General features: G+C 39.9%; 1 protein-coding gene across 2 annotated transcripts in view; it reads left to right on the top strand.

The window, feature by feature from the left end:
• The window catches only part of alcama (activated leukocyte cell adhesion molecule a), a 76,132-nt gene that overhangs the window by 44,515 nt on the left and 17,014 nt on the right, over positions 1–14,603 (top strand). For both annotated transcript variants that reach the window (XM_017488892.3, XM_017488893.3), the window contains exons 2-7: positions 5,838–5,944; positions 6,243–6,462; positions 7,730–7,794; positions 10,911–10,998; positions 11,165–11,338; positions 14,072–14,196. In XM_017488892.3, coding sequence (XP_017344381.1) covers positions 5,838–5,944; positions 6,243–6,462; positions 7,730–7,794; positions 10,911–10,998; positions 11,165–11,338; positions 14,072–14,196 — 779 coding nt within the window. The remainder of the gene's footprint in view (positions 1–5,837; positions 5,945–6,242; positions 6,463–7,729; positions 7,795–10,910; positions 10,999–11,164; positions 11,339–14,071; positions 14,197–14,603) is intronic.

Here is a 14,603-nt window from a genome sequence, read left to right as displayed (position 1 = left end):
TCCAGATAAGATTGGACAACCCTGCTCTAGCTTTTCTGGTTTCTTCCCTCCTGCCAAAAACATCCCGATATGTGGACTGGCTATGCTAAATTGCCACTAGGGGTGAAGGAGTGTGTGAATGGATTCCTGTGATCACCTGGACATCCCAATCAGAGTGTGCATGCTTGCATCATGCCCAGTGTTCTCAGGATAGACACATAGACAAAAATTCCCCGACGTTCTGAATTGCCGATTGTAGATCATATCATATGGAGATATCTTCGTGCAGCAGTGTTCAGGTTCTTTATTGTTTGGTGAAGATTAAAATCACCACCAAACCTCACAGGTTCATCAGGCTGTGACTCCATCATGCCAATATTTTATTGTCCTTAATTCAGGATTTGATAGCAGCAATGGCAGCCTCTGCTTGATGAGTCACAGGCTTGGGAGCAGGGTTGATTTCCCAAGTGCTCACACCATCTTGCGTTCTCCTTCATATATTCTTTCCTTTGGGGTTTGGATATCTAGTATGCCTATAGCATTGCTATTTTCTTTCCATATCAGAGGTCTCATTAGAGTATGTTCTGTGCTAATGCTCCCAGAACTTAATTCTACGAGTGGCATCGTTCCTCGTTCATGACACCAGCCATCCCCTTTAGAAAGAAAGACATGCACTGAAATCCTATTCAAGTCTGCCAGTGTTTCTTAACGAATCCTGTAGCCGTAAGCCAGCACACGGTGCATCAGCACTAATGCGATCATAATTTAACACTCCCTGAAATGCAGTGTCTTTCCGTTTTTTTGTGGATTTTGGACTGCAGACCGTAGGCTGTGCATATTTCAGAGTTTAGTGAGTGCACCGCGACCCGGGGACAGCGCTAATGGGAGGACATTAGCGTTATTGGAGGCGTATTGTCAGAGAGCGAATAACACTGCCTAAAGCCCTCCCACTGCTCCATACAAAACGCTGCAGGACTGCCAAGTCTGAGCTCTTTCTGCCTTTTCTTTATTGAAGAAATAAGAAACACTACCTTGAGCGTCACAGTCTGCAGTATTCACTAGTCTACCCACAATCTAGTGTGCGAAAATAAAGATCATTTTTAATCTGTGGAGTTGAACTTTATTTGTTTTTTTTTGTGTTGGGTTTTTTTTGTTTTTGTTTTTTTTGGGTTATACGTGTTTGGTCAAGAGAACTCGGTGATGTCCGACGGTGTTGTGGTTTAAGCTCTGAGCTGTGAAGGAATGAGGCTGATGACGGAAAAGCATTCTCCGTCAGGTCATTGTGCCCCGTGTGCTCAGGTGTGTCGCAAGAGTGATAAGCCAGTCTTTCTCTGACACTGTGAGCAAACACACGCCCACCCACACACATTCCCACAGACGCACACACACACACACACACACACACACACACACACACACACACACAAAAACACAAATATACACACACCTACCTCACGACAGAATTGAATGGCTTGCGAGAAACGCTTTAAAAAGGTCAGCACCAGGCTCCTAAATTGAAAGGAGATTGCAATCAGTAACGTGGTAGGTGTGTGAACGGTCGTCACACATACTTTTTCACTCTCCACTGTTAAGGGGTCTTTCATCTCAGTAGTGTTCTAATACACACTTCCATTAAGCCTCACCATATCCAATCCCTCTTAATGATGCCATTTTTGTTTGCCTTTTATGTGAATTGTTTTGCTATGTTTAAAGAAAAAGGCCTTGGTCCTAGGACCTGATATGCAGTAAGGATGACTGAGTAGATTCATTTTAGGTGAGATGATGATGATGATGACGATGATGATTTTTCTTAGACATTGTGAGTATCATCTGCCTCAAAGTCATATTCTCAGTATGTCAAGGACATTTGTGTATCGCAAATGTTTGTGGTGACGTTCAGATAAATTGTTAGCCTACATGTAAGTAAGATGTAATAAGATAAGGGGACAGAATATACTATAAACTAGGGCTGCAACTAACGATTATTTTCATAATCGATTAGTTTGCCGATTATTTTTTCGATTAACAGATTAATCGGATGAGGGGGCAAACTTTCAGTACCATTTTTTCGTTTATTTAAAATAAAATCCAGTGTTACAAATATTAACTTCAGATTAAAACTTTAAACAACTGTTTGTCCAATTATATAAGACTGAAAAGAACCCGATACACACAGACACACACCAGAATATATATTATTCATTTAGGACTGTAGTTTAATTCAGTGCTTTTTGTGCATCCATAAACATAATGCACAAATACTTATATTTAATATAAACACACACACACACATATATACACACATATATATATACACACACATCTATATATATATATATATGTATATGTATATATGAGTGTGTGTGTGTGTGTGTGTGTGTGTATATATATATGTATGTATGTATGTATGTATTTTGGCAATATTACCTTTCTAAAATTCATACTATAGACGGTAGTGCAGAGTGCATAGTGTAAGTGTATAGTACGACATTTGGGACACAACTTTAGTATTTACTCTCCGAAGTGTGTTTTCGGAACAGAAGTAACGTAGTGAGTAAACGTACCCCGTTAATAATCCATAATGAGATTCGTTGACGATTTCCATAATCAGTTATTATCGATTTTATCGATTAGTTGTTGCAGCTCTATACAAAACAAAACAATTAAATCAATAATTACAATATTATTGGGTTACATCAAGGCAAGAAGTTATAGAATATCATATACTGTAGTTGTAAAGAATTCGCACTGTAGTAAAGTGATGAATCGACTATGTGAAAGATGGTGTTTGCACACTGTAAAGTTATGTAGCAGCAAGGTGCTAATTGGTCATATTGGTCAAATATATTTTATCTGTGTTAAATAAAAGCATAAGTGAACTCCTACATTTCCAGTTATTCAATACAAGACTCAGTTGTGTGCTGCCACTCTCTTAGTAAGCCTGTAATATGAACATCTCAAGTAGATTTATGGCTTAACACACAAAAGCCATCACTTAGCAGGCAGAATGGCAGAACAAACACTGGCGGTGTTTTGGAAATTTGTGACCAAAATACAGGCTGTGTCCCATTAGAGGGTCCTTCCTGCCCACGGCAACTTTGATGCTTCAGTTCCGGGCGGATGACAAAGGCGCTGATGGGTGCTGCATTTTGCACTTCACGCCTCGGCACACTCTCCAAACATCAGCACCCGAGAAGAGTGTTTGCACTCGGTCCCTCGTAAAAATGGAAAAACAAAGGTGCCTTCGTCTAATACTTCGTAATGTCTGTTTAGCTCTTTCCAAGGCACCTCCTGCACACACACGCACACATATTCACATGCACTCACTCACACACACACACACACACATCTGTGAGGGGAGGGTGTTTTAGTGTGTGAGCTAGCAGGAGGGAGATTTTACCTGTAGAGGCGGTCTGTTGTTCAAACAGTGTTCTGTAGACACAGGTGGACCCGGAGTGTACACAGCGTCGTCTGCACCTGTCTCCCTGTCTGCCTCGACCTCCGTTCTGCTAGTCGGCTTTATTATTAAACCTTACGCTTTAATCTCACACTCTAATTTCATCTCCTGGCAAAGCTTCTGTCTGAGCAGGCCCGAGGCTCTTTCGATTCATAACTGAACTTCACATGAATCGTGAAGTTTACGGTGTTGACAGAAAGGCAACTGTAAGCTCTAATTCAGTACAACCATGCGTGTGTCAGTTTAAGGCTACTTCTGTCAAGATTCTCTCAGATTTGAATCGATTTGTTTGCAAGCCTCTGCGCTATCCTGAACGCTGTGAGAGAACAGTAGAGGCGAGGTTTTTTTTTCTTTCTTTCTTTCTGTACTGCCAGGCTTCTCAGTCTGTAATGCATCCTCTCGGCTAGCATTAAAATCACTGTCGAAATGACAGGCTTTGTGAAGAACACTCCAGAAGAGTGTTTGTGTGTTTGTGCATGTTAAAGTGCTGTGGTGTGGCCGGAATGCGAACCCCTGTTTGGCCATGCTCTTTGTGCGGCGTTTTCTGAGAGGCGCAGAGAGCTGATGGAAGTGGCTGAAGCACAAAAGCCTGTATAACCCTCCAAAATTTTTTCATTCATCTCCTGAAAAATGACCACACCACTCGACGCGGTGCCTCATCTGCATGACAACTTCGGAGTGTTCGGCTATAAGAGAGAACCAGGAGTTAAACCCCGCTTACCAATTTTCATACAACTCGAATCACATTGCAGAGTTTTGCCCAGACTCTGCTGGCCAGTTCCACACCAGTCTTCAGAATTACATTGACACTGCATTCTTGACTCATTTAAAAGCAGGAGTTTATCATTTTAGAGCAATTTTAGAGTTATTTATTTAAGCCTCCCTTAACCCGTAACTGAACTCCCCTGTCCTCTGGGAAAAGGGGCAGAGCTGAGCAGAGATGCCAGCATTTACAATTGAGCCACAGCTTCGTTTATTTTTTTGCTGAAATGCAAATTAAATTCACCCAACAGAAAAGCCTGTTCACCGAAGGCGAAAGGATGTGGGACACAGTTTCTGATTGCGGTAACTTTCTCTTCTCGAGGATTTTATCTCTGTGAAGCTAAGGATTTTTAGCTTGGTCTTGTGAGCGACTAGGACGAACTACTTATTTTTTTTACCTCGCTGTTTTCCTACCGTTGCTTATTGCACATTTGAAGAAAAAAAGTAGTATTCACTAGGGTTTTGTGGTAAAATTTGTTTTTGTTTTCTCTGTGTGCTTGTTAGGACTTTCATGTTTGCAGTCTTGGCAGCTCTGTATCTGGTGGCTGAGCTATTTTCTGGGCTGGAAAAATGTAAACAGAAGCTTGAAGTGAAGAAACTAAAGCCATTATATAACAACATTGCAAATATTTTGAAAGTATCTTTGAAAATATAAAGGTGTGTTGTATCCTTACAAACTTAATTTAAAAAATCCAATATAAAATGTAAAAACAGTCAATTAAGACATGGTGGCAATATAATAGGGCAGCACACGAAACCTTGGTATATGTGTTAGGACTCAGTGTAACAGATTAAAGAGAAAAGTGAGTGTTAAAAAGGTGCAAATTTTGTGAGGTGATTATAAGGTGAACAGTACAATCCGTTGAGTGTAACAATATAGAGTGTATGTGTGAATTACTGCTTATTGAGCAACCTGGTGACTATCTTCCTCCTCTGAGAACTAATCGCTGTGACTTGTGCCAAAGAGGTGAAGAGAGAGCTGTATGTGTGGAGAATGTCATGTTGCGTTATTGACACAACATTTTTAGAACTCGTCCTGTAGTTTGGGAAGTTGTGTTGATGTTCTGTGATGCTCTTACACTCTTCTGCAGTGTGTGTGAGGGTTTGGTGCAGCTAATTCTAAAGGACAGGCTCTATAGTGTAAGTGTATACATTTGAATCCACTGAGGATACACAGCACTATTTTTAATTAGCTGAGGGAATGTTGTGTCCAACGTTGAGTTCATTGCTAATGGTGACTCACGGCTCTGTGAAGCTGCTGAACCTCGCCACAGCATCCGCTCTGAGGTGTGAATGGATGTGTGGTCTGCTTCCTGCTACATGAAATCATTGACCAGCTCTTAACTCTTGCTGAGAGCTGAACAGAGAGGAAAATGATTGTCCTGACACCACTCTGACCTTCTGCCTTTAAGTCTCATTATAGCTGGAGATTAGGCCTATTAGGACTGTGTCATCAGCATACTTGATGGTGGAATTAGAGCCTTTCTGTTCACACAGTCATAGAGGAGCAAGGAGTAGCACGACAGGCTCAACACACTGTGAATGGTGTCTAATTAGGAACAGTGCGGACCCGAGGCCCTTGATCTAATGTTGACTTAAACCTTTCAATGATTTCCTTCTGTTTTGTGTCACTTTTCAGCAAGCAGCATGGAGAAGGTCATCGGCTTGTACGGCGAGACCATCAAGGTGCCTTGCAACAATGGCGACAACAAACCATCCGATCTGATGTTCACCAAATGGAAACATGTGAGTCTGTGCTGCTCTTCTTGTCTGAATTTGTCAGTTCTGGATCACTGGTGTCCTGCTGTCAGGTGTCAGGGAAAACCAGCCACATTGGTAAAGTGTGAAGAGATGAATAAGTGGTTTACACAGACCTGCTATCTTCACTGTCATACCCACAAAAGAGCCGCAAAAATGCTGGGTTTTTTACTTGCTGTTAGTCTGTTCTGCTGAAAGAGTATGATGAGTCAGCTCAGAACAGGGGCAGTGAAGGAGTGCAGCGTATGACAGATTTGTAATAGTGCTTTTGTTTTGTTGTCTTTAGTCGCGTGAGAACGGCACTTCAGGAGATATCTTGGTGAAGCAGGAACAAAAGGATGAAGCAAAGATCACAGCCACCGACAGCTATAAGGACCGCGCTAGCATCGGGACTGACTCCAGCCTGCTAATCAGTCATGCCGACCTTAGTGATCAGAGAGTCTTCACCTGCATGGTGGTCTCCATAAATAATCTCCAAGAATACCCTGTTGAAGTCGAAGTGCACAGTAAGTACAGCTTTCTAAACATGCATGCGTACATAATAATTAGAATTATAGTAATAATAAATCTCCCACTATCAGACACAAAATCAATATAGATTTTTTTTTTCTTCAGAAATTGCACTATAGGACATTCCCTACAGGATTTTCGAGCAAACGTCGCAGTATTTGCAGGAGCTTGCAATTTTTCACAATTTCCGCAGATTTTCCACAGATTTGAGCCATGACACGTCATGTGACGTCATCACAATGCGCATTCCAAACCCTCTCCAATTCACAATGTACAAATGTCACACATGAGTACAGCTAAAAAGGTCTCATTTACCATTAAACGAAAGATTTCATGCTATTGCAATTTTCCGGAAAAAAAAAGCACTCCGCAACGATCACAAAAAATCTAACAACAACAACAAAAAAAAACAACTCCACAAGTTGCATTGCAAATTTTGGGGGAAAAAAGCGCCACAACAATTACAAAAAAGCCTCCAAACTAGTCCAAAGTCAGCCGTGGACAGACAAAGTGCTTGTAAAATTTTAAGAGGTAAAACCACAAATTTGAGAGTCATTCACTGATGTGCTGAGAATGATTTGCTAACTTAATAACATCTTGTCAGTGGTGGTCCCATTGCACTGATGGATGGGTTAAAGGGGAGCTGACAAATTGTGCATAGCAGCAGAGACACTACAGTTTAGTAATTATTTAGCTGCAAAGTGACTTAAATGCTGACCTACACTGCAAAAAATTGACATCTTAGAAAGTGGAAATATATTGAATATAATCATATTTATTTAGTATTTATAAGATCACAACAAACCAAATATAAGATTATTAAATCTATTTCAAGCCATTTGTACTCATTTCATGTTTGAAATAATCTTGCTTTATTGGCAGATAATTTTGCTCATTTGAAGCATTTATTTCTAGAAAGAAGCAAAATGATCTGCCAATAGAATAATAAAACTGCGAGCTTGAAATGAGTAAAAATGTCTAGAAATAGGTTTAATGATTGCATACATTATTGTAATCTAATAATAATACATTTTTAAAAAATACGAGATAAATTTGACTATATTCAAAATATTTTCACAGGTCTATTATAAAATGCCCATAGTAGATAGAGTAGGTTAAAAGATAGGCAAGTTACTGTAGAATATTTGTTTAAAAAAACAACAAACAAACAAAAAAACAACAAGATTTGTATCTTGTGTATTGTGCATATTGTGTGTACTATGATGCCGATCGTCAATAAATTCTTCTATTTATAATTCTCAGAGAGACCATCAGCACCTGAATTCAGGAACAAAGCGAGTCGGCTGGACGACGGCAAACTGACACCGGTGAGTGCTTAAAAAATGGTGCCCTTTAGGATCCGCGTTAGCTGCCGCTGTGTGAAACTACAGCATATTCAACAAAACCACTGCAACCCTACATTAAATCTGGCAACTGATTTTTTTTTTTTTTTCCAATCACCCAGCCTAAACCTTAAACACACCCATGTGGCATCTTCCTGCCTGGTAGGGTAAATCTGTTGGACATATCAGCATACAATCTCACACACACACACACACACACACACACACACACACACACACACACACACACACACACACACACAGAAAACAGAGTGCCCCTTAGTAGAAAGGGGCTACTCCTGTAGTGATGTTTCCTTACGGAAAACCGAAAATCCAAAGCAGCAGAACAAAATGGCAGGGGAGAAAATGTGACATTACTTTCTGAGTGCAGTAAAAGGGATTAGTACCCTATACAGGCTCAGCTACATTTTACACTGTCTGGGCTGGGTTCCATTGGGAGCTGTTATACTGTATGTGTTCAGATCTAAGGCAAGCTGGAGGTTCAGAGGTATGTGGGCATTCTTATGAAAGCAGACAGTAAAGGGTAAGGAGGACTTCTTTTTTTTTATCGCCACCTACTGTGATCTGTCTTGTTTAAAGCACAGCTACTTTGTGTACAAAGGTAGAAAAAGAGCAAGAGCTCAACCTTGGGGCAGGTCATGTTAAAAACATTTTGCTTGTCTGATGCTGAGGCTTAACAAAGGACCAAGGAGGAGAGAAGAAATGAGGACGTGTATAGAGTGAGAAGGACACTGAGTTGGACCACTGAGTTGGACTCTGATCTTAGAGTGTTTGTGTTTGTGTGTGTGTGTGTGTGTGTGTGTGTGTGTGTGTGTGTGTGTGTGTGTTCGGCATGAGTTTGTGACTGCATTGTCAAGAAGAAGGGTGAATTTTTGTTCCCCAAGGTCCTTAAAATCCACATATGTACCTTAAAGGGAACCCTTTGAAGTCTATGAAGACTTGTATGGCTTATTAGATTAACACTGACATCTGCTATATAAATCCGCTATACAAAAACACTCTAGATGTCAGTGTTAAAAAATAAATAAATAAATAAATAGTAATCCTTGCACTCGTAGGCTGCCATTGCTGTTTACGTCACGATGCATTCTGGGTAGTGACCTCAAATGGTTGCAACCGTCTTGATTCTCCAGCGAGCCTACAGCGATATAAACATGTCTTGAGCCTTTTCAGTTTGAACCCGAGCATAACATGAGCGAGGAGGCTAATATAGAAGACATTACTCAAAATGTACATCAAAATGAAGACGATCAGAGAGGTTAGGAAGCGAGAGTGGGGCAAAATCCATGGTGTCTCTGTGCAGCAACTGCACTTCTATGCTAACCAAGTGTGTTTGTTGTTCAAAGGTAAGCATATGGATTAAACTATCGTCTTACGACGAAACGTATTCTAATATCAATCATTTTAGAGATTATCAGCTATTATCTCAACCATCATATAATTTATCCTGTTAAAATTTCTACCAAAATGCCAGTGCGCTGTCGCCATGTTATGAGCAAATCTATGTTATGTCATCTACACAGCTTCTGTGTGTATGTAGGTACTCGTGTCTTTGGAAAGCTAAGGTTCTTGTGACTCGATTTTTGAGATAGAATCACAACAGCAGCTACAATCCATGTCTCACTCAATGTCAGACCACCGATATACAAACAAACACTTACGAAAAGGAGGCAACTCCCCTCATATGAAGCCGCATAGTAATCCACTGATCCATAACATCCTGACAGAAACAGTCTTGTTACACTGGCAAAGGTCCAAACAATCCAATCATGCCAAAAAAAATTTGTCCAGCGTTCAAAAGAGACCAAAACCATGCATGTACTCCAAAGGGTTCAAGAACAGTTTTAGTTTTATTTTGCCTTGGTATGCCTTGACTAGGTGTTTTAGGCTAATTTTACAGGAGCTTTATGTTATGAGAATATACAGAAAAAACACACTAACAAGATGCGTACGCGTTGGAATATATTTACAGATATCCCCTGTATCACAGCGCACAAGAACCAGGAAATTACAGCCAAAAAGCAGAACAGTGCGGCATTCTTTTCCGCCGTGGGGGCAGTTAGCTAATTCTTTTGAGCGCTCAAGTGCAACCATTTTACATCATCGACTCGTAATGGTGGCCTCCGTAGGTTCAACTACGTATTAAATATTAAGGATTTTTAAAGTAATGAACATATTTCATGTGTTTCTAACAACGTCTTTTAGTAGGAGAGGGCAATTATTGCATGTTAAGGCCTACAAGTCTTCATAGTCGGGGTTCCTTTTAATAAAATTCTGTTAAAATGAAGAACTTCAACGTTAAGGTATAAAAGATGTACCCTGTAGGCTACTATGTCTGTAAGAAGCATTTAGTTCATTTATTTTCTCCCTGAGAGTGTATGTGTTGTGCAGGGGAGTGATAATAGCTAAGAAGCTGTCTCATCTGTTGGTTTTATTAAACGCAGCTCCTGCTTGTTCCCCCTGTAATGGAGATTTTATACACTTTGCTTTTTTTTTTTTTTTTTTTTTTTTTTACAGTGTATGAGCAGGAGCGATATATCTTCTTCCCTGCCCTTTGTTCTTTATTGTAATTATTTTCAAGCTCTATAGCTTGTGTTTGGTAGCATAAGGTTATGACAAAATGAAACCGAGAGAGAAAGAGTGGGAGAAAGTGCACACATAGTGATCTGTCTAGTTCATTCTCACCTCAGTAACATGTTCAGTAATTGTTACTTGAGGGAAAGTACCCATCCTGCCCAACCCCAGCATCATGACGAGTAGCACGTGCAGCCAAAATCACCTAAAGCCACCAAATTTACATGGCAGAGCTACAGAAAGTCCCAGAGTTTCCTTGGCAAGGGAGGCAGCTGTAATCATTTATAAATCAGGTTACAGTTTAATTTTGGAAACGTCACCAGTCATGAATGTGTAACTGAAACTCCTAATATAGTATCTGTGTCACACAGGCTGGCTGGATCCACTTCCTGGATCAAAGATTAGTGAATGTAGAACCGGGAGAGGTTTTGGCTTGGTGATCTGTTTACGCCTTAAAGATAAACACACACTGTGTGTGTGTGTGTGTGTGTGTGTGTGTGTTTCAGCTGGGAGAGTGTGTAGCTGCCAGTGCAAATCCCCCAGCAGAAATCATCTGGGTGAAGAATAACAAGACGCTAGAGGCTGACAACAAGCGTGAGTGTGATGTATTCAGTCATTCTCTGTAGAAGGAAGCTGGTGTATGAGGAAACACATAAGTGTGTGTTATAATAGTCTGTGTTTGTTTGCACTAAATGTATGACTGCTGTGTGGGGCAACTCTGTGTGTTTGTGTGTCTGTGTGTGTTTGTGTGTGTGTACAGTGATCATTATCAGTGCCTCTGTAAAGAAGGACCCAGTCACCGGCTTGTCCACCACAACCTCTCAGTTACAGTTCACAGCAGGGAAACAGGATGCGACCTCAAAGTTTGCGTGCGTCGTGAAACACGTGACCGGGCCTGACCTGATGTCTGCACCTGAAACCTTCAGCATCCACTGTAAGTGCAATCCTGTGTGAATTGAAACACAGTTTAAAAAAAACACGTTTATAGGGTGCTGCAGAGATGACGTATTTTTATAGGTCAACCCGGAAGTTAGCATCAGCCTGGTTCCCTCGACAAAAAGCCAATAGCCATGAGTATGATTTCAATACGTTCTTCTTGTCAAAGGCATTCTTAGAGACTATCTGAAAAAAGATTTTTTTTTAAACTATGTTTAATTAAAAATTTAGCTAAAAATATTAATTTCCCCTGTGTACGGAGACTTTATACTAAGCTTTATAGCGCTACAACTACAAAAACACTACAATTGGAAAGTACTATAAACCAGTGGTTCTCTACCCTGGAGGCACGGAGAGACCGGAAAGTTGTTTTCAAGAAAAAAACACAGACGGGGCATCAATTGGGTACTCTGTGTATTTTATTGCTTTTCAAATAGAACATGCATAAATGAAAAACCCCACGTTCCCTCTCCCTCTGTATTTTTTTTTTTTACTGGGGAGAGGCGGAGCTTAGGCTGCCTTTTATCTATCTGTCAGTGCAGACCAGTGTTGCCGACTTTGTGACTTTTCAGACCCCTTTGGTGAATTATTTATTTATTTTTTTGCCAAAAAAGCATGTACAGAAAAATCTAGCAACTTTTTGGACAAACCTTAGAAACTTTCCAAATGTGGCCAGTACTGTCCTGCAAGTGCGAGGTCTTGCTTTCCCGCTGCACTCACACCTCTCACTGCGTCTGCTCTGTTCAGTGAGAGTCTGAGAGCCGGAGATTTAACAATGTCATCGATAACGAGACGCGCTCTTCTTCACAATTTATATAATTTGTATGTGAATATTTTTAGAACGCAAGATGAATATAGGTTTTACATGTAAAATTGTACACAGCATGTTTTACATGTAAAATTGTACACGGTATTACAGCTTAGTTCTCTTGTTCAAAGTAGTTATAGTGTTCAGAAACATTTTTGATCATTCATATTCCACACCTGTCCGTTATATATAGTTTTATAAAAGTCATGTTATTTAAAAAAATCATAAAAGTTATGAAAAGTCAAACAAGCTATCTATCTATCAAAAACAGATTAGGTTATATATAGACAGATTTTATATAGAATATAGATTATCATAGATTATCATTATACCTGGTCCAATATGGGGGGAAGGAGGGGTGGCGTGCCACATGATAGGGGAGGCTTGGGGGGCTTTAGTTACAAAGGGTTTAGAAACTCTGCTATAAACTGATAAGTCTACACGTAGGAACGTTTGAGTTGGAATAGTTTGCAAGAGTGCGAGTATAAACACCGAGGCTGTACTGTAGTAGATAAGTTTTCCTGTTCAGCGCGATGACGTTTAATGTCCCCGAAAGCCTCTGTAGTCCCATTTAGCCACTTGTTAACATCCGACTTTTTCAAGATACGTAGAAGCATTTAAAAAATCATGCGTTGGGTATTACTGATGTATTTTATGTCGTAGAATAACATGTGAAAATATCTTGAGCTTGTGTTCACCACAGAGCTTATTTCAGGCATTTAACTTTGACTTGATATATATATATATATATATATATATATATATATATATATATATATATATATAATCGACTACAGGAACCAACCTCTCAGGAAACTTTTACATTCAGTTCTCCTTCCGTAAATGTTAAATATATGTCATCTTACAGAAAACTTCATCAAACAATAGGTTTTTAATTTTATCCCTATATCATTGTAGTCAACACACACATTCTCTGTTGAAAGGAAGAGGATTTGCCTACCATTTGGGTATGACATCATAGTGCATTCCAATGTATGCTGCTTCAAATTCCAGTACGTTCAATGTGAAACACCTTCCTGCTTCCTTGCACTAAAGTTACGGGGCGTCCGTTTTGTAATATGCACTTTGATTGGAGGATGTGTGCTTAGCTTATTTACTTTTCATTTCCTCTCCGAATTTGGGAAAAAGGAATGTATGAATAATTAATTAACCTTGTTCACATTCACGCTGTGAAATTCTCCACGTGCTTTGGGGGTTTCACTTCAGATACTCCGAAGGTTTCCTCCCCAGTCCAAAGACATGCATTGCAGTCTGAATGGCATCTCTAAATTGACCGTTGTGTGTGAACGGGTGTGTGAGTGTCCAGGGTGTCCCCCGCCTTGTGCCGTGGGAATCTTCTGTTCCATAACATTTAAATAAATAAACATAAATTTAAAAAACTGTTAAATAGCGCAATGTGTCGTTCATTACTACATAAAAAAATTAATTGTCTGCAAATATATATACCGTAGTATAAGAGGAATATTATATCTGACATACAAACTCGAAAACAACTCAAAATACTCATTTTTATAGTTTGTTTATTTCTCTACCCTACTTCTCGCGTCCTTGCGTTAGTGTTTTAAGGGTACAGCGTTTTTGTCGACCATGTTTCGTATTCCGAGGGAAAACAACATGAAGAGACACATGACACAAAAACATAGAAATGCAGAGAAGATGATCAGCAGTGCTGAACTACCACTAATAAGAAGCTCGACAGGTTACATTTTCTAACTGGGGCTAAATTTTAAGCTGCTTTAGGCGGGACAGATGGAAAGATGAGACCACAGGGACACAACAAGACGAGCACCAGAGAAAGATCCCAGTTGCTGAATGTGCCAAGCTGATGCTGCACCTTTTCCTCTTACGCTCGTTCCTCTCGCCTTCATGCTCTGTCTGTCTCTATCATTATCCTTCTTTCAGACCCCACTGAGAAGGTGAACCTGCAGGTTCTGTCTACAGGCTCCATTAAGGAAGGTGATAACGTGACACTGAAATGCCAAGCAGACGGAAACCCTCCTCCCACCAGCTTCAACTTCCACATTAAGGTGAGAATGCATTTCCCACAGAGTACATCAGAGCATGGAGAGTCCAGTGCGTGGATAATACTGTACGAATAGTAGCGCCTTCAAATATATTGGAACTGTATACCTGGAACTGTAAAAAAAAAAATTCAATTAAAATAGAAAAGAAAAGTGTATCTGGAAGATTTGGGTGTCACATGTGATCTGTATTTACTGATTTGTTTGAGTGAGTAGTAGTTCTAGATAAATTAGTTTTACTAATATAAACGAGTAGGCAGGCTTTTGGTCAAATTATTTCCTTTGCATTTAAAACTTCCTTTTACTACATTGTATGTAAGCTCATTTTATTTTCTCATATTTTTTTATTTTATTTTTGCTGTAATTGCTCTGTTTTTGAAAGTGTTATATAAATTTAATTTCTCCTGTGCGCA

Source organism: Ictalurus punctatus, chromosome 16 (genome assembly GCF_001660625.3).
Source record: "Ictalurus punctatus breed USDA103 chromosome 16, Coco_2.0, whole genome shotgun sequence".
Classification (NCBI taxonomy): domain Eukaryota; kingdom Metazoa; phylum Chordata; class Actinopteri; order Siluriformes; family Ictaluridae; genus Ictalurus; species Ictalurus punctatus.
This window is presented reverse-complemented; position numbering and strand designations above follow the sequence as displayed.